Genomic DNA, 23,706 nt, shown 5'->3' on the forward strand with positions numbered 1-23,706 from the left:
AGAGAGACCTCTCTGTGGGTGACGCTGGAGACATGGGCAGGGATCTGGACGGCCGCCCCTCTCATTCAGAGACCTTCCTCGCCCCAACACAGCACCTTTCTGTCCAACGCCAGAGCCAGTTCCAGTACCGCCGTAAAGCCAATGAAAAGAGGTAAATGAAACTTTGTATCATGCAGCTTGAATGGCTTTAGACCTGCGTGGGATAGTAAAAGCAATGAAGGCAAAACATTATGAAATGTGACTTGTGTTTAATGAATAAATCAGGGTAATTTGAAATTGTAACTCACAGTTAAAATTATAATTGTATGTATATATAATATATAACAATAATTTAAATAAATCCCAATTTGTACACCAAAATCAATGTGAAAAAATTCTGTCTGCATTTTTTTTGTTATTTTATATGCATATGAAGTTTTATCTTTGGAGTGTGTTGTCTAGACTGAACATGTAGTATGAATGAAAAGCATGAATTACATATTTTCAGTCACCGTACCTCACAGAAAAAGTGTTGTGGACTGAGCTTGTCTTTCCTCTGTCGATGTGTCTAAAGGAGGAAGGTTGCTCCTCTGGACTCCATCGGCGGCTTTCAAATGTCCAGTTTCCGAAACCGAAAGGTGAGTCGCAAAAAGAAAGTGGTGTGGGGAATAACTGTTGATAGGGCTACATTAGAGGCTGAACAAGTCACACAAGCCTTCTAACATATTCATTTTTACTGTGTATTTCTTACACCACCTGTTTCCAAAGCAGATCAGCCTGTCTAAACCTAATCTTAATGCCACCTGCTCTATACAGTGCAAATATGTGCATGCAAGTGTGGTACAAGTGTATTGGTCTCCAGGTTTTCCAGGACATTTACTTGCCTTTTATGGGATGAAAAACTGAGCGCTTGCATATTTGTGTTACAGGATGAGCCCGACATCCACTGGGAAGGATACAGGGAATAAAGAGCAACTCCAACATCTGAGCTCCTCGTATTTCACATGTCCACTTTTTATATATATGTTCCGTATTTATTCATTATTATTTAACTCGCTGCCTTTCTAACAAGTGAGATGTCTGTGGACCCACGCCCCCTGGTGGTAAAAGACACGAACATGACAAACACTGCTGTGTGCCAACATCTACTTAAAAATAACTGTCTTAAATGTCTTTTTTAACATGTAATTTTAATACAAATGATTAAAGATATCACCTTATCTTCATGTTCCCAAAGACTTTTATTTTTCAAGCTACAATTAAAGAAAACAATATCAGACTGCAGAAAATATAGATTTTGCTTGGGTATTTTCTCTCTTCACTTTCACATATGTACAGTTGTCAAAGAACAGGATATGTACACAGAATTGAAGTTGTAGAGAGAGTGCAACTGCTACTGGAGACTTACCAAGACACTCCCAACAACAAAGAAAACGCTCATGGTAAAACCAAACAACATAAACAAATGCCACAACCTACGTGGCATCAACTTATTTTCTGTACACTACAACTTTTGTTCTCGATGTGAGACAATCTCATGTCCATTCTCTGATGCGGGCACGTATCTCTAATCCCACTTCTCAGAAAGCTAAGAAATAAACAATTACATGGAACAGAAAAACAAATATTTTACAACCATTCATGAACGAGCCTCAGAGCCACTTTGATATCGTAAAGCACTGCCAAACCATTCGTCTTCCAGCAACATTAACCCCTCAGATCAGATGTTTTTAACATTAAAAACAAAACAAAAAAAGCACAAATGAAACAAAAACATCAACTGAATAGCTTTCAATGTAAATGTTGTTCATGTTAAATGGCTATCAATGATTAACAAGCCAGACAGGGAGAAACATTAAGCGCTCAATCATGAATGTACACAGCTACATGCTAAGTACAGATTTAATCAGCTGTAGCTAATCATATTCCAGATACCATACATATTATGCAGTAGAAACAGTATCTGGGTTTATATTTAAAAAGTGCACTGCCAAAAGCATTGTCTGTGTGCAATTTGAAATGTAGCGATTTAGATGCAACTTCAGATGCAATATAGTAAATGTTAACAGATTGTATGAATTCAAAGATAACTTATTCTAGAGGAGTGAGATCTCTACATTTTAAAGTTCAGTGATTATCACCGACAACCAAAACTTTAAAAAAAAAATAATTTGCCAAAATTCGATCAAAAATAAAATGAGCTGCCCACCTTATCACATGCTTCTAAACAAATAACAGGAGTGACATTTTCCATCTCTTAATCAATAAATTTTGTCAATGTGTAAAACTGGCATCGATTTAAAGTTGAGAGGAAGTGGCTATCAAACTGAAAATGGTACTCCTTGAGACACTAAAAGGAAATTGTCACTGATTTGTCGATATCCTCGAGAAATAACTTGCAAGTCAAAATGCAACTTCAGTTAATGAGACTAAGCGTGAAAATGTATGTGCACATCACCAGCACAGTACACAACAAAAAAGCCAATTAATAAAGGATTTAATTCAGAACAAATAGGTGATGCTCCACTGTCACTGTTGCCTTCTGTCCAGTTCTTCACAGTAGCCAAAGGGGAAAAAAAAAAAAACAAAAAAAAAAACACAGAAAAAGTGAGGGATAAATAAGAATGGTTGTGATTGTCAAAAGAAATCCTACAAAGTGACAATACAGTTGCCATCCAGTTGATAATTTAGGCTGTTTTGGCTGTAGGCATCAAAGAAAACAAGTGTCAGAGGACCGTGAAGACAGGGTGGGCACTCCACGTCCCTCCCAGCCTCTTCATCTCTAGGTGTCTTTTTTGTGTCCTGACCGCCGCACGTCCCTGCACTTGTGGCAGTAAAAAATGTCGGGAACGTTGGACTTCTTGATCTTTGCACACGACAAGTGCACCCATATGCCGCACTGGTTGCACTCGATCATCGGCCGTCCTGCGAATGGCTTCCCACAGTAACAGGTGATCAAGTCCCACGAATCATCGCCTGTGTTGACGAAGAGAACAGAGTTATAGGATATTACAGCTGTTAAAAAGTTGTCAATCTGTAAATATTAAGAACTGGACAAAAAAACATGAGACAGGATTTATTATTACACATTTCCTAATTAGGTGCAGACAGATAATTATCTTAATAAATTTAAGTTATAAGCATAAAGTTATACCTGACTCCACCATAATGTCTTCATCAGCGATCCAGGTCTCCCCCTCACTGGAGCTCATCTCTGCTTCCCTGAGGGATTCATCTGGCTGCATCTTCCCCAGGCTCTGCATGTTTGGCGTGGAGCCCCCATGCACCGCCAGGTCCTCTCTGATGGCTCGTACCTCTGTATGTGTATGCCGTGCCTCAGAGTCTGTCTCACTTTGAGCAGCGGAACTTTTGAGCTTCTTGGCTTTTGGCTGTTTTGAGTTTTTGCTGCGCTTGATGCGGGCCCTTTTCTCGCCTTCGCTACTGCCGCTATCTGCCGCCGTCACGGCAGAACCAAGTGACAACTTTTTCAGTTTCTTGTCCTTCTTGCGCTCTGCCTTAGTGCTGGCCTGGCTCTCATACAAAGAGTCTTTAAGGCGCATCTTGTCCAGCAGAGTGCTATCAGAGTGCATGCGGCGAATATTTTTGCCCTTATTTGCTCGAGCTTTGCGGACAAATGTATGGATGGTGTGGATGTCTGAGCTCCCGTCCGCCCAAGCATTTCCCGTGGAGCTGCTGCCTCCACCACCTCCATCTGCTGACAACCCTGAACTGTGTGCAGAGCTGGATGATGTTGGGGACCATGAACTTTCCTACAAGATGACAAGAAAAAAAATGTTGGTGTTCCTTCACAACTTGAGCAAGACACAGCAATAGCAGTCATTTCTAATATCCACAGTGACATTCATGGCTGCTTACTTCTTTAGGACTGGGGATGTAGCCAGCATATGCCAGGACAAAGCTGCAGAACTTGTTGAAGTCCTCTACAGTCCTCTTTTTCCTCTCTGGGGGCTACAGAGAGCACAGTCTTTGTGTAAGAAAGTGAAGCAAATCAGCGAACTTCTCAACAGTATTCAAAGTAACATTACAAAGTACTCACCAGAGGTTCCGTTTTGCACGTCAACAGTGAATCTGGTGGAGGGACAGAAATAAAACCAGTTCTATAAGTAACACCCCAACCTGTCTTGATTCGCTCAACATGTTCATGTTAACAGCTTATAATCAGAATTACTAAGCACACTGTTGCCTGGGTGTGATGACACATGTGGACTAACACTAGCATTAGCTTGCTAACACGGCTCAATAACTTTATCAGGGATATCAGCGATGAGTATGCTGAGCTTGATTAAGAGCCGTGTTTCTTTAGGTACGTTAAACTGACCGACAGAGTTTAACCGTTTAAGCGAAAAACAAGCACTTCGCTCATCGGATGTTAACGCTAGGTGACTGCCAACAAGCGCAACCGGTGTCACTTGGTCACTATGTGAACTTTACACGAAGTCTGTTTATTTCGGTATCAGCCACAAGTAATTGTTAATATCGACTTTGAACAAATAATTTATTCTGTAAAAGCGCAGCTACAACGATCGGTTTGTTGCCTGCCAAGCTTTAAACTTGTCATATTGTATTGTGTAGACGCTACCTGCTAACGCTAGCTGACATTTAGAGGAGAAGCTAACACAACACGTTATGGAGTTCGCAGCGATATCGGCAAACAGGGTTTCGACTTGCGTGAACTCATTAATGTCCGGCATATTAATGAGCTGCATTTAAATTTGACATAGTTGACTGTTAAGTTTGATTCTTATTGACGTTAACTTGTAACAACAAGCCACTCGGTCAGCAAGCTAATCACGCTAAGTTTCTTGAAATGGAAGTGGGAGAGGTTCATTAGCCAAACTAGCTTGGTGTTAGCCAGGTGCAACGTTTAACGCTAACTGGCCGTGTTGTCAGCATTGAAGTTTGAGCTCATGTTAAAAATTGTGTTTTTCGTGTGTGACAAGTAAGCTAATTTAAGTTAAAACTGACAACAGAGAGGCTGTTTTCAGTAAGGTGGAAGGGTAATGTTAGCTACTCAGCTATTAGCTATTAACGTTAGGCTAGATCGGCGCGTTAAATACCAAGCTAACTTAACTGTCCAATAAACGCATTAACAATAGGTTAGCTACATCAATCGCAACACAGCATAAAATATTCACGTTAACATAGCCTTCATGGCATTTTGACGACAAAACAATCTGATCAATAGCAAGTCCTGTTGTTAATACAGCATACGCAACCAAACGTAACATAAGCGTTGGACAGAACTCACGGTAGATTAGCCATCTTAATGTCCGCAAAGCACATCAGACAGATTTCAACAGAGAACAGATTAACATCACACGGGAACTGTTTTTAATGGCTCAACACTGATGCTGGTGAAACATACCTTGGTGCTCAGACATTATGTCGAGCATTGTCGCCTCACCGACAAGGCCTCGATCCAAGAAACAGAAGCAGCAGGCGAGCTAGCCGGAGTAGCGGCCGTCGCGCTGTGCCTTCCCCCGGCGTGGCTGCACCTTACCGCCGGGCAACTTTAGCAGCAGCAAGCCAAGGGCGAGGAAGACTGAAAAGACTCGTCCTTAAAAAAAAAAAACACTCCACTGTGGGTCGAAGTTGTAATATTTCCTCGCTTGGGACTCGTTACAACAGCTAACGTTAACGCACTTCAAGCAATCCGCCTCTGAACTGTCGCCACACTAACGTTATTAGCCCGACAAAATACTAATTCCTCTGTCTCTTAACGTCCTGTTCTTGTAGCTTCTTTTTCTTCGTCACTACATTTATATAACCATGGGTACTGAATTATGTCAGCACTGTAAAAACTCCTCAGATTAACGCTAGTGCTATTGAATGTAGGTCCATAATGGGAACTTCTCCGATTGAGTTTTTTTCCGTTTCTTCGCTGTGTGCACACAAAACGACTGGAGTTTTGACTTTATTCCGCACGGTCTTCTCCGTGCGCGGCAGAAACCTCTTCAGGCTGCCAGCGTAACGTTTCCTCCGGGGTGTGCTGGGTAACGTAGTTTACTTTGCAGTCATTTACCCCGACACAACCACAGATCGCAAATTTGCTGAACTACATTTCCCATAAATGATTGAAGACAGAGGGAGCTCTGGGATATGCTGTTTTTGAAATACGTACAGTCCAAACATGGCACTTAGCGAAAAATACAGGACATGAACCCGGCAGAGAAAGCTTTATTTTCAGTTAAAGTTACGTGTTTGTGACTGTAGGAGCTCGCCATTCTGAACTTGGAGGGATGTCGTTCCTCTACTGTTGAATTACTGAGTTCTCCTAGTTTTTATAATGGTATTCACGTTCAAATAGGCGGTAAATCAAAAGCATGCTAACTTGTTGAAGCTACCGTTTACCTTGTACCATGTTGACTGAATTATTGCAAAGCACCGATGCTGGAGGGTTTCTTATAATACAAGGTAAATGCTTGAAGTGTTGTAAAAATGAAGTCTAAGTTGCAAAAAATAACAGTTATCTGTGTGAAGCGAAGCAATAGCATACAGTTTTGTCATGGAATTTATACTTGCACTGGTAGATGCTGCTGGTTTTTCTGGGCGACACCTCCTGAAGAGCTTCATCAATGCTGCATTGAACAGGTAGAAATGCGTAAGGTGACTGTTTAGTCGTGTTGATTAATGTTTCTTTTGTGTAACAAACAAACATTAAAAACCTGCCTGTGTTATGCATGTAGGGAGGAAGCTGTCCATGTGCTAGGTTTTGAGGTCAGTGAAGAAGAGCTGAAAGAGGGGTTAAAAGGATCGAACATTCAGAGGTAACTAAGATTAGTGCTGAAACAATTAGCCCATCAACAGAAGGTCAATAACCACATACTGTGATATTGGTTTAGAGTACATCTCATTTATTTATAATTGAACCTATAACCAAACTGACCATTAATCATCTGTTTTTGTCAGGCTGCACTTTCACAATGCTTATGCAGACCCACTTGGCTGGACTGACAACCCAGCATTCACAGTTCACCAGTTTCGTTTGGAGCAACTTACACATCTGGTCAAGCAAACGTCACATCCCAAACCAGCTACCTTAGTGATCGACTCCCTTTCGTGGATTTTGAGACACATTAGCCCTCCCGCTGTCTGCCAGACTCTTCAGCAACTTAGAAAAGGTGATAAATGTCTCCTTAATGTCTTCGTAATGTGCATGTGTCAGCATGATGTCACAAGTTTTTTGTGGTGTTGTTGAATGAAGGAAGGTGTGACATCAAGGCTTTAAGATTCATTATAAAGCTTTTTTAATGGTCTTTTAAGAGAAATCATGTACAATCACATATATATTAAAAGCTGTCCCATCTTGTTGTCAAACAAATTATCTTGGCTGACTTATTTTAGATAAAGTATAACTTTAAGGCCATGCAGTAATTCCACTATGTAATAGTCTTTTTCTGTGTTTTCATTAGGGGGAGCTGTGAAAGCTATTATCGGCCTGCTCCACACAGACATGCATCAGAGGGGTACTGTGGGAAGTGTATGCCACTTGGCTACTTCTGTCATCACTGTAGCACCTGGGATGAAGGGAGATGAAGCAGTGGCAAAAATAACAAAGCGCTCAAAATCAGGGAAAGTTATGCAAGATGTAAGCAGCGCTTCCTTTGGGATGACTATTTTGTGCTCAAACTCTGTGAAAAATTATTGATAACTTGTTGGGGTTTTTTGTGCTTAGGAGGAGATTTTCAGCCTGAAAGAGGATCTTACAGTCGTAGTACAGAGCAGGCCCAGCCAACCTGGACCCAAACAGACTGACCTTGAGGAACAGGAGGTGCAATATAACACATGCACATATAATACATTCACACTACATAAAAATAGGGCTCAGGTATCGCAGGACTGAAAGTGTCATTTTTGCATTTCAATAGACGGACCCAACAGCCAACTTGACCTTCAACCTCCGACTATCTGACACAGAGCGCGAGGCCAAGGAGAAACTTGCACTTCCCTTTGTCTTCAGCAAAGAGAAGTGAGACACCTTTTCACAATTGTTTTGTTTTTCAACAATTTTTCATTCCATATGTTTTATTTCCTTTTTTTTTTTTTTTTTTTTTTACAAAAACCTAAAAACACTGTCCCCTTTTTGCGATCATAGGAAAACAGCTCTGCTCCACTCAGGCCCAGGATCAGGACGAATTCTGTATGAGCCTGATGCCAATGACGACTATGACCAGGATGACCCTGATGATGATCTTGATGTGTAGGGTTAGGACATAAAACCCACTGAAGGCACAGAAGAACCATGCTTCATGTCCTCCTTGCCATTCGTAACACTGAGTCATTTTCATTCTCATGGAGCTTTGGAGATGATTATATATATATATATATATATATATATATATATATATATATAATTGCCCAATATTTCCATAAAAATCTGTATCATGTTTATTAAAAGGTTTTATTGATCACCTTAATTCTTTCTTTAGTTTTTTTTTTTGTATTATTATTGAATAAAACTATGCTTTTATCTGAGTGCTATCACAGTCTTGCATATCCAGTCACTGCACTGAGTTGCTTTAACACCATCATCCAACTGACCACTCTGAGGTGAGGACAAAGTAAATGTAAGGGGGTGACAAGGGGATTGAAGTGAAAAACATACATCCTGTTACACAAAATGTTTGTTGTTTCAGAATTTTTGCTTTGACTTTTGCTCTTGTAAAATACTGGATTCTGATTCTTTTTCCAGAGCCTCTTAAACCCTGAGAGGGAAAAAGTAGCCCAACATTATAATCACTCTGAAGTAAATTCGGACTTCTCTTTACCATCATTAGTAGTGATATTCATGATATTAATTTATATAATTACATATAAATATGTAGATTTTAGATACTTTTCTAATTCATAGAGTATTTTTACATGATCATTTTACGGTAAATTGTTGATACATTTGGATTTATAGGTGGGTTTCTAGATCTCCACTGAAACCATTTCCCATTATAAGTAACATCTTTAAATTATGGGTGCTGTTTGCATGGCAGTGTCAGAGGGGATTGCGTGTTAGTTCCCTGGTAGTTTGAAGAAATTAATTTAGGGGTTCTAAGCTTTTTTTTGCATGAAATGACATATTCACCCACGAACAGTAAAAAAAAAAAAGTCAGTTTACAACTTTGAGTCAGTGGTGTAATTAGGTTTATCGACGCCAATCAAGCCACTGTCAAAATGAGAGCAAGCCTTTCTGTACATACAGCCGCACTACAGCCAGCAAGAAGGTTTTTCAGAACAAACTACAACTGATTATAAAACCGCTTAATTTTAACAGACTTTAATCAGGCTCACATTCTTGCTCGTCCACGTCTGTTTATTTTCTTTCCACGTGGACGTGCTGCGCGCAACCACAGGATTCCTCGCGGAAGTGACGGCAAGGCGGCGATGGCGGCTCGCAGTTTCATTCCGGATTTCCACTGGACTACAAACTGATTTTAACCGAGCCGGTTAGACTTTTGGGGAACTTTTGTAAAGCTGTCTCTCGTCGGACTCCGCACAGAGTGAAGTCACGTTGAACCAGTGCTTGGCATCAAGCGGCCCCACAGCTTTTTTGGGGTATTTTTGTCCTAGGTTCAAGGTGGTCACCCTGTCGAGCTAGCGGTAGCTTGGTGGCTGCTAGCTAACGTTAGTTGGTAGCTCCTGGGCTAGCTTGTCAACGAGCTGCGTGCTAAGGTCCATACAGCAGCAGTCGTCGTTCGGCAGCTTTTCTTGACCACGTCCACGTTTTTCTCTTATACTTACAATGAAAATGCACTCTATTTAATGTTAGTTGTGCCACAAGTGTGCAGAGCGAGGTACTCACACGTTTGCTTGGCCTCTTGTTAATTTGAATTGCTAGTTTGGCGGCTGTGGCTAAAGACGGATTTTGACTCACTAGCAAGCAAGTTCCTTCAGTAATTGTCCCAACAACTTCGGGCAAAAGGGTGCTATCAACTGAGAATTGAACTTGAGTTGCTGTGGGGTCTTTGCGTGCTCATCAACATGCTGAAGACCCGGCAGTGTTTACTCGGCATCCGCACTTTTCTCGGCGTAACATCGAGAATATGGGGCTTCATCATGTACATCCTCAGGAAGCACCTACGAACGGTGAGAAGGGGTTTTAAAATGTTTGCCATTCGATGCTGTTGTGTTTCTGTGACTAATGAGTGAAATATTTGCGTTGCCATGGTTCCCATGTGCCTAAACTTTATTTTTCAGATCACGTCCACCTATAGGGATGCTCAGTTGGCTCTCAGAGAGCTCGATTACCTGTGTTTCTCACCTGTGCTATACTTTCCTGTCTCATTATCTTCATCCAGCATGGTGGTTTTACGAAATTATCTGAAAATTATGTAAGTGTGTGAGCAAATCCCACTACCTGAGTAGCCTCAACCTCCCACTTAGGCATAGTAACATCAGTGTCAAATTTATTGCCATATCATCCATCTTAAAGACTGCTCGTAGTATCTAAAGTTTTATTTTTTTTAAATAGCATATGAAATAGCATAAACGCATTTGCAACACAAGAAGTGCAACGTGTAACACAAGAGGTTAATGAAATAGAAAATGCAGCAGACTTTTTCCCAGACTCCAAGTGGTGGGATGAAAATAGTTTGTTTTATCTGACTAACAGTCCAAAACCAAAAGATTTTCAAAGTGATGTTCAGTTAACAATTTAAAACAACCAGCACATGCTCACATTTGTGACGCTAAAACCATGTAATAGTTGGTATTTTTTCCTTGATAAAGGCTGCATCAGTTTTGTTGCAGATTAAATTTTGGTTGGTCGACCAGTGGATTAATAGAGTAACTGTTTCAGCTCTTAAATAATGTATCTAGGTGTTTGGTTTTTGTGTGGTGAGATAGTGTGAATGAATGGCTCATTCGGCGACTGTGCGAAGAGGAAACCTCCCACATCCCAACACTAAATTTGAGGAGCAGCCAGCTCAAGCCTGCGGGTCACCTTCAATTGCTTGCAAATGCCTCCAATATACAGTACATGGCATTTAACGTGACAGAAGCCACCTGCTTGTAACTTAGACACACACACAGGTGTTGTCAAGATGTTAATAGACATGCACATGTGGTGTAATATGAGTGGACTTCGACTCTAGCTCCGTATCAAGCCAACAAAGCTTGGAGGAGTGCCCCGTGTGTTGTAATCATCTTACTGTTCGAGGTTTGTCTGCAGTTTATTGTGTGGCAGTAACACTTGCGGGTTGTCAACAGGCCCTTAGAGTGAGTAGTCCAGTCCATGTTGTGGCTGAAGTGAGAGGGATTATGTCAGCACAGAGAGTGCTCTGTTCTCTTTCCCTCCCTCTGTTTCTCTCATTTTCTCTCACAGTTTTAGCACAGTTGTTTACTTTATGTGATGCACTGGAACAATGTCATGATCCAGCAGTCGTTTAAGCAGCAAGAGATGTGCCTCACAGTAGGTGATCCTATAGGTGGCACATAAATATGACAGGTGATTTGGTGAAAAACATTTGCGGTGATGATGTTAAGACCTTACCCACTCGGTACATTTAAATCAAGGGTATTAATACAAATTTTGAGTGCCCCAGTTTATCATAACTATGATGAGCTCTTTCATAAATTTATAATCCTCTTGGTAAGTGCTGTCTATGAATAAGGTAGGACTCAAGGTATTTCCTTTCATGAAAACCACAATGCTAAAGTGACCCGATTAAAATATTTGGATCATTAAAAGATTTACTGGATTATGAATATTAATACCAGGTCATAATCCCATGCGCTACTATGTGTCAACAGATGATGAGATGGACGTTCATTAGTCTTAACGACAACAATGTTGCGTAGTGGTTTTGCTTATTATCTCCTGACAAGCATGGAGTTAGTTCTGAAACAATTAGCCAATCAACGAAAAATTCCCAATATGATTAACTGATTGATCACTTAGTTGATCAACAGAAAAATAATCTGCAACAATTTTTCTATCAATTTTTAAGCAAAATGCCCCAAATTTGTGAAAATCTTTTGGTTTACTTAGTCTTCTATGATAACAAACTTTAATGTCTTTGGGCCTTGTACTGTTGGTCAACCAAAACAAGCATATTTGGTATGTCAGTTTGGGTTCTGGAACCAATTTGTTGATCAGCAACTGAAGAAAATAATCCACAAAATGATTAATAATTAAAAGAATAGTTAATAGTGGCCCAAGTTTATAGTTTATTTGAAATAATTTGCTAATTATACTAAGTACACCAGTATCCTGGTTACAGCTACGCAAATTACTAGTTGCTTATCATTATAAATGGATGATTTGGGGGTTTTTGGCCGCTAATCAGGTTAAGAGAGCACCAGTAATTGAAATGTTATGTCTGGAGTCCAAGAACCCAGTCTGAGTTTGCAGGCTTGGGCTCCAGATGGACACTCTTGGAGGTGCAGAGAGCTGAGTCGAGGGTGAGGTCCCCCGTGGTGCCCAGCAGCTGTTGGCACCAGTAGGCTTCCCCCAAGCATACTCTGCCAGGCAGCAGTGGGAGGGGACACATGGGGAGGCCCTGTCCAAGGCTTAGGTACCAAGCAGCCCAGGCTCAGTCAAAGTCACCCTGCAAGTCTCCCGTTCTGTGTGCCCCATGCTCCGCTGACACCCACCGACAGCTGGGGGGATAAAAATAGCCCTGTGAAGAAAAGTGCAGAGCCCATGGGCAAGAGCGGCACTGGAAAGGATCCTCTCTGTTGTCACTTTGACTTGAGCAGACCAAGGAAGTTAGAGAGGAGGAGTCATGGGGTGGACGCAGCTGAATGCATTTCAGTACGGTGTCCTCCGTTGTTCTCTTTCTGAAACTCAGAAGTAGAGCAACAAAAGAGAGGGGATTTCCAAAGAGTGTGTGGTCTAAAGGCATCTAAGTTTGGGAATTTCAAGATTTAAAGGTGTTTATGATCCTCTTGGATGTATTGGAGTTACATGTGATCTAAATCATCCTTCGCTCAGTTATGTTTCAACTGCAATGCTTTTTTTAGATTGTATTATAGATTGCAGCAAATAAAATGATGTGAAGTCACTCTTTGTACCCCGAATTGCTCCTAAAACACTAATACAGGCCTTCTGTGTAAAATCACACAAAATGTAATTTCCTTGGAAATGAAGACAGATACTGTACTTTGTATTTAGAATGTAGTTCTGACTTTTCTCACGGATAATCTATTACACACATTTGAAACCTACCCATGGTGCAACTCATTATGGCTCAGTATATTATAAATGGTTTGTCCTGATATGTTAAGAACTGTCTGACTGTTGCATTTGTCTTGTTCATTCGCAGATAATCCAGTATCAGACGGTGCGATACGACACTTTGCCTCTGTCACCTGTTTCCAGAAACAGACTCAGTGAGTACATGATTGTTTTCATGAATCAACTGCTCAGATGAATTTTCTGGGCCCTTGTCAAAATTGTGATTATAGTTGGAAAGGTGTGACAAATACTGTCGTTGTTTCACTAGACACATTTGTTTTTATGTGATAACAGATAGTGGAGACACTATCGCAACATATTTGTAATGTTGAAATTTAAGTAGAAGTAAAACCAGTCTGTCAGGTAAGAAGCGCACTCAAGCACAGACACACAGCTTGACCCCTTTCTCAGGACCTTCTTCACCTGAGAGTAAATGAACATGATCATCAATATTTCTGGACAGACAAACCTACAGGACTCCTATAATGTATAATATTGTGATCTGATGATATTGTCATAGCTGTTTCTTTTTTAATGTGGATCAGATGGCTAGATGCAAACAACAATTAGTCCGTATTTTCTTTATTAGTTGCATGAGTAAACCAATTGTACTGAATTGAGTAGCTGTTGTGGCCGTTTTATAGCATACCGACAAAGAATGGTCTTGCCTGTAAGGAATTTGGCTGAAGGTTTCTTACAGTCTTGCGTCATTACAATTTAAAGCCAAACAAGTAGCAAGCATACAGTTGATTTTGTGGATGGTACACCTGCGTGCCCTCAGACAACATCAGCACAAATGTGCAGTGTGAATACCTGTCAATAAAGCAAAGGCAGACAATTCTAAATCCACAGCAATGTTCATGATTGACATTCAGTAAGATAGTGTAAAATACAGGGAATGGTAGTCCCAGTACTGCATAATGTAAATAATCTTTATATTATAATTAGACTTGAAGCGAAACCTTTACAAAGAAAGAAGCAGCAGAAAGAAGCAGACCATAGTGTTTCTCAAGACCTATAACCAGAATGCTAAAATTAAAAGACTGCCTCATCTGGTTATAGACTGTAAGCCTCTGTGCAATAGTTACTGCCCAAAAAATTGAGTAAAATAGTGAATTATGATTGCAGTCAGAATCCACTCTAAATGGCAGCTTGGTTTCCTGCCCTGACTATAATATAGTGATGAGGTGTGTGCGTGCGTGCGTGCGTGCGTGCGTGTTGTGGAAGTGGAGAGGAAATGCTAAATGTTGCAGGCAGCACTTAACACTACTGGTGTGGACTGGTGTGTGCACTCTGAATGAGCTTCCTGCCCGTAGAGAGCTCATTCAAAAGCAAACTCTTGACACAGAGGAAGAATGATTGCATTTCATTTCCACTTGACTCGCCTCTCACTCGCGACAGTGACCTCAGCTGGGGGTCCAGGTTCAAGTCCCCAGTGAATGAGTGGTCCCTATACGTTTATTTAGTGGTAATTGGCTGCTGTTTTTGCCAACATTGTGGACAGAATTAAAGTAACTGTTTCCACCTCGGTCTTTAAATCTGCGTGTCACGTTGTTCTCTCATGCTTAACAGAATAAGGTCAGCAGAAACATTTTTTTCAGGAGGTGACATCTACTCTAAGTCCTTGTGGTCAGAAAAGCTGTGTTCAAGGGCAGCCTTCTCTTGAATGCTGCCTATTATAGTGTATATTAAGGTATCACTACCTGGAATCTGCCAGTATTACCTAAGACATAATAAACATACATAATATCAGTCAAACACTCTTCCAATAATGAACCAACAACTTATTTGTGTAGTAATACAAGAATCTTTTAAGCAAGCCTACTTAATATTCTTATGTGTGTAAGGCCACTGTATTTCCATTTTATACCAGGTTGCTACTTAAGTTTAATGTGAAGTACAGTGTAACTACTAGCAGTGTGGGTATTTTGGTGACTCCAAGATGGCACAGATGTTTCTAATAGGTTTCAGTGAGTGTGTTTACATGCATTTACAGTAAGTGTCTGGATTACAGTCGGCTTCCTGTACTAATTCGATTTATTCAAGTCATGTCAACAAGATACCAGGTTTCTTTATTCAGGGTTAGCAGGCTCTCTTGTCATCAATACGCTTAAAATAAGCAAGTCATTGTTTCAAAATAAAGTTAGGGGTAGGGGAGAAATCTGATTACTGACCTCCTGCAAGTATATACAGATTGTACAGTAATCATGTTACTACAGTACTTGTGAACATGCTGTGCGATTTTCCTGTGTATCCTCATTTCTCCCAGCAATCTGGCTTCTGAATTAAGTGTCACAAGTTTCTATATTTTATGATAAACTCCAGATGCAGTAAAGAGGAAGATTCTGGTTCTGGACCTGGATGAGACGTTGATCCACTCTCACCATGACGGGGTCCTCAGACCCACAGTGAGACCTGGCACACCGCCAGACTTCATCCTCAAAGTATGCGCGTTCAGACACATATGTACATGTTTGAACACATATGTTTGTATTCAAGCCTAAACACGGTCTGTTGACATGAATGGGGTTCTTCTGCTTCTCTCTCTATGCAGGTCGTCATTGACAAGCACCCAGTCAGATTCTTCGTCCATAAAAGGCCACATGTTGACTTCTTTTTAGAAGTGGTGAGTGTCAATCTGTGATCAGCACCACTGCTTTTGTGTTTGAATCCTCGACGAACACAAAAGGGAATAGTAAAGCACACTGTGAACCTGAAACATCATTGCTCAGGTCACCTTTTATCATGTCTGTCATCTTTGCCGTCACTCTCCATTGTACAGCACTCTCACACTACCTGATCTAATAAATCTATACTTGTTTTGGATAACAATGCTTGTGACTTACTGTAACTTGTGCACTTCTATTGTGTCCTCTATACTTTGTTTGTGTGTTTACACAGGTGAGCCAGTGGTATGAGCTGGTGGTTTTCACAGCCAGTATGGAGATCTATGGCTCAGCGGTCGCAGACAAGCTGGACAACAACAGGAACATCCTGAAACGCAGATACTACAGACAGGTACTGCTTTAAACGGTTTAAATAGTATGCATCAAGGGGACAGTTTGGGTTTTTTGAAGTGGGGTTACATGAGTTACTTGTTCATAGTCAGTGTATCACCCGCATTAGATTACGGACAGCACGCCCCCAGTTTGGAGATGCAGACAGCAGTAGATTTTGCTGCTGACCCTGTCTGCAGCAGTACATTTCTTTGCTTCCATGCCAGTATAACTGTCTGTTTTTCCAAACTGGGTACATACCAACTGCCATTTACTATAGGTAATGCATAAATACCTCTACAACCAAGTACCTCTAAAACCTGAACTATCCCTTTAAAATGCAGTATGCTTGAAGTCTCTCTATTCTCTCTCCTTTTTGGTGCTGTCAGTAACTTTTGTGTTTTTGTTTCTCTTGCCAGCATTGTACATTGGATCTAGGTAGTTATATTAAAGATCTATCTGTAGTACACGATGACTTGTCCAGTATTGTCATCCTGGACAATTCGCCTGGCGCTTATCGAAGCCATCCAGGTAAGACTAAAAGCCTCATGGTGCACCTCCTGAGCATACTCTTTCTCTGTCTGTCCCTTTATGTTTTACACTCATATCTAAGGAAAATACTGGGGATATAATTTTTAAATATCTGAAATGCAGTATTTGTGGGAGTTTGTGTGTTGTACCATACAAATATCTGCACAAACATCAGTGGTTCCCAAATTTCAGGTGGCGCAATGTCACTGCAGAGAGGTCACGTATGACCAGAAGAAAAATGTTCTATTTTTTTAGAGAACAAGCTTTGTCACAGTGTCAGACACATGGGTAACTAATCAGGTGATTAGTTGCAGATTGCAGTAATAGTGACAGCAAAGTTTTTTGTTTTTTTTTTGTAGTTCCACTTGTGTTTTTTCTGCTATGCTATCGACCAAGTTTACACTCACAAAAAAAAACAGTTTTTTGCCCTTATTCCAAAAAAGACAAATTGTTTAAATGGACAATAAGTTCTTAACTTTCATGTTGTTTAAAAGTAAGTGTATTTGTCCTTCCAACCAGAAATGTGGGCTTTTCTTTTGTGCATGAATCTCTACTGCTATCTTGCAAACTGTTGGCAAGGCAATGCACAGAGCTGACTGTACTCAGGCAAATGTGTCACAAACTGCAGTAAAAACCCCAAATGAAACACACTCTGAATGTGCTGTATACATCTCTAAAAAACACTCCTAATCAAATCCTATCAATTTCAGAATATTATCAAAGTCCCAATAATAGTATGCATGCAAACATAGTCTATATATCTGCTTTGAAAAAGGTCTGTGATTGTGATCAGTTCGGAAATGTAGAAATGCTTTTTTTTTTTTACTTCCAAAAGGTGGCATGATACAAAATGTTTGGGAACCACTGACTCTGCGGCCTTAACCTCTCAATTCCCAGTAATGTAAAATCAAAACGAGTCAAGTCAAGTTTTGCCTTCAGCAGAAGAAGCCATGAATATATTATGGGGGTCTTTTGGTTTTTTTTTTTTTGTAATTTTTCTGCATTTTTTGTTAGTCAAGGGGTGCAGGTCGAAAGGTAAAAAGTTTAGGGTTAGAGCTTAAACGTTTTCAGATTGCTAACAGGTTGAGGTGTATATTCATATGCTTGTATTGCGTTACATTCATTTTTAACATACAAGATCAGATGATACACTTCGACCTTGTGATGAGGCAGGGAGAGGATAAATAACTGAACGGCTTATTCTCACTACAAGGCTTGTATTGTAAATGCTTCAACAGTACATTAACTCGACCTCTTCAACAGAGTAGCATAAAATCACAACCATGTCTCCTTCTCTGACGTGACTGACGCGCTGTTTTCTGTCCTCCAGACAATGCAATACCTATCAAGTCCTGGTTCAGCGACCCTAGTGACACAGCACTTCTCAACTTGTTGCCTATGCTGGATGCACTAAGGTAAAAGGCATAATTAAGTTAGCCTGAAATCAAAAAGACAATGCAAACATTTGAACTTGTGTGTGTGTATACTCTCTGTATTCAAATGGGAGTGCCGGCAGCTGCAATAACATGATTTTACTTTTGTAGAACTTGTCAAAATCTACTTTGGCTGCAGTTAACATTGACTGCTGATCACACCTCACTGACATTATTCTGAATTGACAGTATTTCAGTAAAGCCGTTGACAAAAGTTGTTTCTTATATTATAATAATCCTGCATATTCCCTTTAAGTGCATAGTCTTATTAATGACTAAAGATGTCCCATCTACCTGAGATGAGATGAGACTTGTCTGCTATGCTGCAACCTAACTGTATTCTATTATCTTTGGGCAAGTGTTGCAAAAGAGTCACTCCAAGATGTTCTTGGGAATAGTTCAGTAGACTTATTTGCCTTCTTTCTGAAATTAAGGTGAGAAGATCAAGTTAAGAACAGAGCTTGTTAGTCTATCTTAGCACAAAGTGGGGAGGCAGGGGGAAACACCTAGCCTGGCTCTGTCAGAAGTTAAAAAGTACTCTTACCATTACCTCTGACACCTTGTTGACACAGGAGGCAAAGTGAAAGCAGCAAATTAGCACAGCAGCAGCACCTTCAGTTCATTGGCTGTCTGTGCACAGGATACATTCAGGCACAGTGTTGAGTGCAGGTCACGAGCATTTTGGCAGAAACCAACGCAGTCACTGTACTTTGCTATTTGAAATACAAGAAAAGAAATTTAATGCATAGAAATATGCATAGTGCAAGTAAAACTCATGCCTGTGTATACAACTGGATTGATTTAAAACAAGATTGTGTTTGTTCTGTCATGCATGCATGAGATGGACGTTTCTGTGAAAACACGTCGTAATCCTCACTAATACTAATACTTTGTACTAATACTAATAGTTCTAATTTGTTTAATTATACATCAATAGAAATATAAAATCAACAATTTTCATGTATAGAGGGAATTGAGAGGTATAAACATTTCTTGCTGATCTACAGCCTGATGCAGTGACAGCATTCATCCAAAAGTCTTGTTTTGACAGTGAGGTTGCCAAGTTTGATTTCATTGCCTGTACAGAAACAGTCATAACCTGTGCTTAGTGACCCTATCTGGCAACCCGCGCTGTACTCTGAGACGATGCACATTCTGTGCATCTGGACAGATTAACTGTTGTTTGTCGAGAAGTACATAGCACAGCTCCAGAGATCTGACTTCAGCTTCATGCTCCGAGCACAGAAAGTATGCTGACAACAGTCTTTTCATCTCACTCTTAGAAAGAAAGCAAATATGTGAATTTCTTGTTGAACTATTCCATTAATGGCAAAGATAGTCAAAACATACAATGTAAAGCTGTACAATTCTCTATCTCCGCAGGTTCACTGCTGATGTCCGCTCCGTCCTCAGTCGAAACCTCCACCAGCACCGGCTCTGGTGATTGGCTGAATCGAGAGGGGGTGGGGCTTGTTGACCAGCCTCTTCCTCTCTGCCGGCTTCCATCCCGCCCTCCCTTCCTACACAGACGACCCACCAGCCCTCTCTGAGCCTCTCAGGCGTGTCCTGAGGAGATGAGGGTTGGGGTGACCGCCTAACATGGGATGAACAGTACGGGAGCACCAGAGCCCAGAAAGTACTGAGGAGGGAGGGGGAGCCACCTTGTTTGTTTGTTTGTTTTTTTGTTTTGTTTTTGTTTTTTCCTTGATTCTTTATTTTATTTTATTTTTTTCCAAAACAAAAGGAGCCTCTCTGCCTTATCGCTCCTGATACTGACTGTGTGCGTATGAAGATGAGCTTGTATACGTGAGTCGGAGTATGCTTGCTGAGTTCGTTAGTCCCTTTTTAAACTTTTTTGACAATTGGGAAGGGGGGAAAGAGGAGGATCAGCAAAGCAGCAAAGACAATTCTACATTATTATTTCTTCTACTTCTCCATCGTCACCAGACATTGCACTTAAGCAGACAACTCATCAATTTACTGTCTTAACCCGTTGGAGCAACTGAGTAGGGGAAAATAGAAAACAGCCCCTTTTTAGATCATCCTCATACCCCAACAGTGATTCATTAATTCCTGGGGTATGCCCCCCCCCAACAAGAAAGGATCCACTTAAATGGTGTAACTGATGGACTTTTGCTTGCAACAAACCATCCACAGGCATTTTTTCTGGACAAATAGCCGAGCAGCCTGATACGTCTTTTTTTTTTTTTTTTTTCCAGCCATAACCATCACTCTTTCCCCAAAGCTCCTCATGGGACTCTGTGATAAAGACGACTGAAAAGTTGTGAGACAAAAAACAATGGCTTGTAACGATATGTGGACTGCCGTGCCGCCTTTCCATATCTGATTGTTTCTCTATTATAATATATGATAATATGACTTCTGCATACCATGACATTTTGCTCTCCCCTGATGCCATTTGATGCCATCCTGATTTCATCTAATAGGAATTGCACTTAATTTTTTTTCCCCCTTCTGTTTTTGTTGCGGTTGGTTTTGTATTTGATTCAAATTTGCGGCTTTCCCTTTCAGTTTTTACCCGCTCCGCTAACTGTATGGGTTCAACTATTAGACCCTCCGTCTTTAAATGCCTTCCGAACAATGTCAGTCTTGTCAAGGCTCACAGCGGCTTCTTATTGGCTCTGTCTCCAGGTCTGTGTTACTAATAAAACACTTGTCAGTATCGACCAGTTACTATCCAGCTTGATTTCTTCTCACGCAATTCATTTGGTAATCTTGATATAACATCTTTCAGCTTGTCAACTGACCACTTTTGCTGGGGTGATTAAGAGCTCAGATGGATTCACACTGGCAGTTCTTTTTTTGCTGTTCTTTTTTCACTAATAATCTGCTGCCATCATGTGGTGAGACAGGAAACTGCATTGGCCCGCAACCGTCATGAAGGGAGGATTTATTTCATAACTGTCGTATTAGACTGTGTTAGTTTTAGACAGGTGTACCTAATGACCTGGCAAATGCAGCCAAATAAGACATTATAAAGATACCTGTGCCAATTTTGTAATTTGATTTACCCAGGCAACTGTGTATTTCTAGCTTTTTTTCAGCAGTGCTGATTTTATCAGTTTGCAATGTGGTCATCACTGTTTTTTCAGTCATAGCATACAGGTAAGTTTCTGAACTACAATATCTGTCAGTACACATCTGTAGAAGCATTGTTTAAATGTTAGATATGTGTTCCCTCAGTGTAGTCATTCTAGTGCAGAGATAGGCAGTCATAATGTGACAGGACTATACTGGTATACAGTATATTGGCTGTGGTTTCCAATACCTCTGCCTCCTGATGATGGTTTGAAAGTAAAACAAAGCTTTAAACAGCAAATGTGTATCTATCATTGTTTAGAGCGATTTTACTCCTGTAGAGTTCCAACTGGCCACCATGTTAAATTTCGACTTCTCTGTTGCGTTTGTTAACAGTTACTGGGAATGGTGACTTCCAGGAAAGACTACTTTCTCTTTTTTCCCGCCCTCTTCCTGCACCTTACCGGCAGCTCATACTCGTTACTCTGAAAGCATGCGGAATGTATCCTCTTCTAATCAAGCATGTTGCCTGGTGTGAATCTCACAGCTTTTTCTTTAACAAATGCTTTTGTCCATCGTGACATAGGTGAAAACAAGTGCTGCAACACTCATCTAGACTTGTAAAGTATGAATATAAAGAAGAATGTCCCTCCTATCACCAAGATATCAATCCAGGTTTGACTCAGCCTCAGTCTCATCAGGTTGGAGGAATGAGGCTGAGTCAGGAGACAGTGCAGTTGTGACTGATGGGAACAGTCAGGCGTTTTGTCCTCTTGACCAGCCTCTGATGAGGCGGGGCTGAGCTGTGGCTGCTGAGCCGTTTTGTGGGAGAGTTGGTAGTTGAGGATCATATCATGTTTTGCATTGGAGGGAGAAATTGTTTGTGGGAGAAATAATTTGGCAAAAAGACTGGCTTAGCCCAAGGAGGACCTAAGCCTCAGTGCTCCTCTGTAACAAGGAACGCTGAGGAGACAAGGGGAGGAGTGGAGGGAGCAAAGGAAACTGGAGTCTATTATGTTACACTCCATCAAGAACTGACATTTGCCGTTTACTTTGTAGAGGTGTTTATAAGATCCAAAATAAGTGTCATAGTAAGACCCATGTGACTCAGCACATTACATCCTGCAAAACCTCATATCTCTTCCAAGTCCTTGACATGGAAGAGATATGAGGTACAAATTCACCAGATTTAATGTTTGGAAAGAACAAAAAGCATCACTTAAAAATCATCCGTTAACTGGTTTTAGGGGAAAGGGTTTGTTCACTCTCAGGTCTGTCTCCATTGCTGAAGAGGCGTGTGTGCAGGCACGAGGGACTTTTTCAATGCATGCTGATTATCACCTTGCACAGAACAAACCACTATGACACTATGAAGCGCAGAGGGGAGTTTAGGTGTCACATGAGCAAGTAGAGTGAGTCACAGAGCTGTGGATCACTTGCGCAACAGACAGGTTAGCAACTTTTCCCATGAGTGTGTCAGGAAATGGCCACACAAACGCAAACTGACTCTAAGACTGAATTTACTCAGTAAATGTTCTATAGACCTACACTATATGCTAGATAAAATATTCATTTCCTTTTCAGCAGTATGGTTTTTTTTTCTAATCTCTAAATAGGCAAGTGTTTTGGAAGTGAACTTCAGTATTACATTTGGCCAGCGGGTAGTGGTTTCTCATATATTCCCCAACTGGTACAGCAGTGATCCTGAAACCAGTATAAACCATTAAAACAGTATAAAAACAGTAAGAAGACTACTCGAAAATGAACCTCTGTTGATGAGCTGTGTAAGTTATAGCGGGAGATTTTCCTGGATGTCATTAAATAGAGTATATTGAATTGCTAAAGTAGGGAATTTCTAGCAAGGAAATTACAACCCGCCCATGAGGCTCTTCAGTGCTCCAGTGTGTGTTAATAGGGGCCATGACCCGATGGGATGTCAGTTTCAGGAGAGGAACTGCACTGCTGATGTTGAATGTGATTCTAGCTTACTGACATTTCAGCAGCGTTAGTAATGATCTCATCGATCACTTCTTATTAATCCGATGTTGGGGCAACCATGAAATTGCGAAACTTCAAGCCTAATCAGTCAGTATTCAGCACTGTGCACGGTAAATGAGTGAATACCCAACAACTTACAATATTCCCTATTTTCCTGTGCGCATCTGGGCCCAAATTCAACGCACAGTTGACCCAAACAGCCTTAATCACAGTTTAATAACGCATGTTTTTGAGTCTCTTCTCTCTAGCTGCTAACCGCTGGGCCTCGGTCATATGACAAGGACAGCTGCCACTTCACCGCCCTACCCTACGTCTTTAGGCGCAGCGGTTGATCAAAATAAAATAGTTCCACAGAAAATTGCATCATAGATTTACTAACTGCTTCAAAAATTAGTACTTGTTAATGATGCCATTCTACTTGAATAACAACTGATTGTCGCTTTGCGATTAACGTTAACGTGGTCTGGGACCGCGTAAAAACAACCCTGCGAACTAGACTCCCCGCTACGTCATATTGTTATTGTATCCCTCCGCCTCAGTC

General features: G+C 40.8%; 3 protein-coding genes across 3 annotated transcripts; 2 read left to right on the forward strand and 1 right to left on the reverse strand.

Moving 5' to 3' along the window:
* Window positions 1–1,176: 1,176 nt before the first annotated feature.
* Window positions 1,177–5,940, reverse strand: phf23b (PHD finger protein 23b). Its single transcript, XM_041965000.1, has 5 exons — window positions 5,366–5,940; window positions 4,037–4,068; window positions 3,856–3,948; window positions 3,134–3,749; window positions 1,177–2,955 (listed from the first exon to the last, which is right to left on the reverse strand). Exons 1-5 carry the CDS (start codon window positions 5,391–5,393, stop codon window positions 2,762–2,764), a joined length of 963 nt encoding a protein of 320 aa, XP_041820934.1. The 5' UTR covers window positions 5,394–5,940; the 3' UTR covers window positions 1,177–2,761.
* A 175-nt stretch (window positions 5,941–6,115) lies between these two features.
* elp5 (elongator acetyltransferase complex subunit 5) lies at window positions 6,116–8,411 on the forward strand. The gene is made up of 8 exons (XM_041965454.1): window positions 6,116–6,414; window positions 6,531–6,591; window positions 6,687–6,767; window positions 6,910–7,121; window positions 7,413–7,588; window positions 7,676–7,771; window positions 7,869–7,969; window positions 8,096–8,411. Exons 1-8 carry the CDS (start codon window positions 6,360–6,362, stop codon window positions 8,202–8,204), a joined length of 891 nt encoding a protein of 296 aa, XP_041821388.1. The 5' UTR covers window positions 6,116–6,359; the 3' UTR covers window positions 8,205–8,411.
* A 957-nt stretch (window positions 8,412–9,368) lies between these two features.
* On the forward strand, window positions 9,369–23,568 carry LOC121626276 (CTD nuclear envelope phosphatase 1A). Its single transcript, XM_041964689.1, has 8 exons — window positions 9,369–10,077; window positions 13,257–13,323; window positions 15,494–15,612; window positions 15,723–15,794; window positions 16,070–16,186; window positions 16,584–16,695; window positions 18,026–18,110; window positions 19,512–23,568. Exons 1-8 carry the CDS (start codon window positions 9,973–9,975, stop codon window positions 19,570–19,572), a joined length of 738 nt encoding a protein of 245 aa, XP_041820623.1. The 5' UTR covers window positions 9,369–9,972; the 3' UTR covers window positions 19,573–23,568.
* Window positions 23,569–23,706: the final 138 nt, after the last annotated feature.

This window comes from Chelmon rostratus, chromosome 23 (genome assembly GCF_017976325.1).
Source record: "Chelmon rostratus isolate fCheRos1 chromosome 23, fCheRos1.pri, whole genome shotgun sequence".
In the NCBI taxonomy this organism is placed as follows: domain Eukaryota; kingdom Metazoa; phylum Chordata; class Actinopteri; order Chaetodontiformes; family Chaetodontidae; genus Chelmon; species Chelmon rostratus.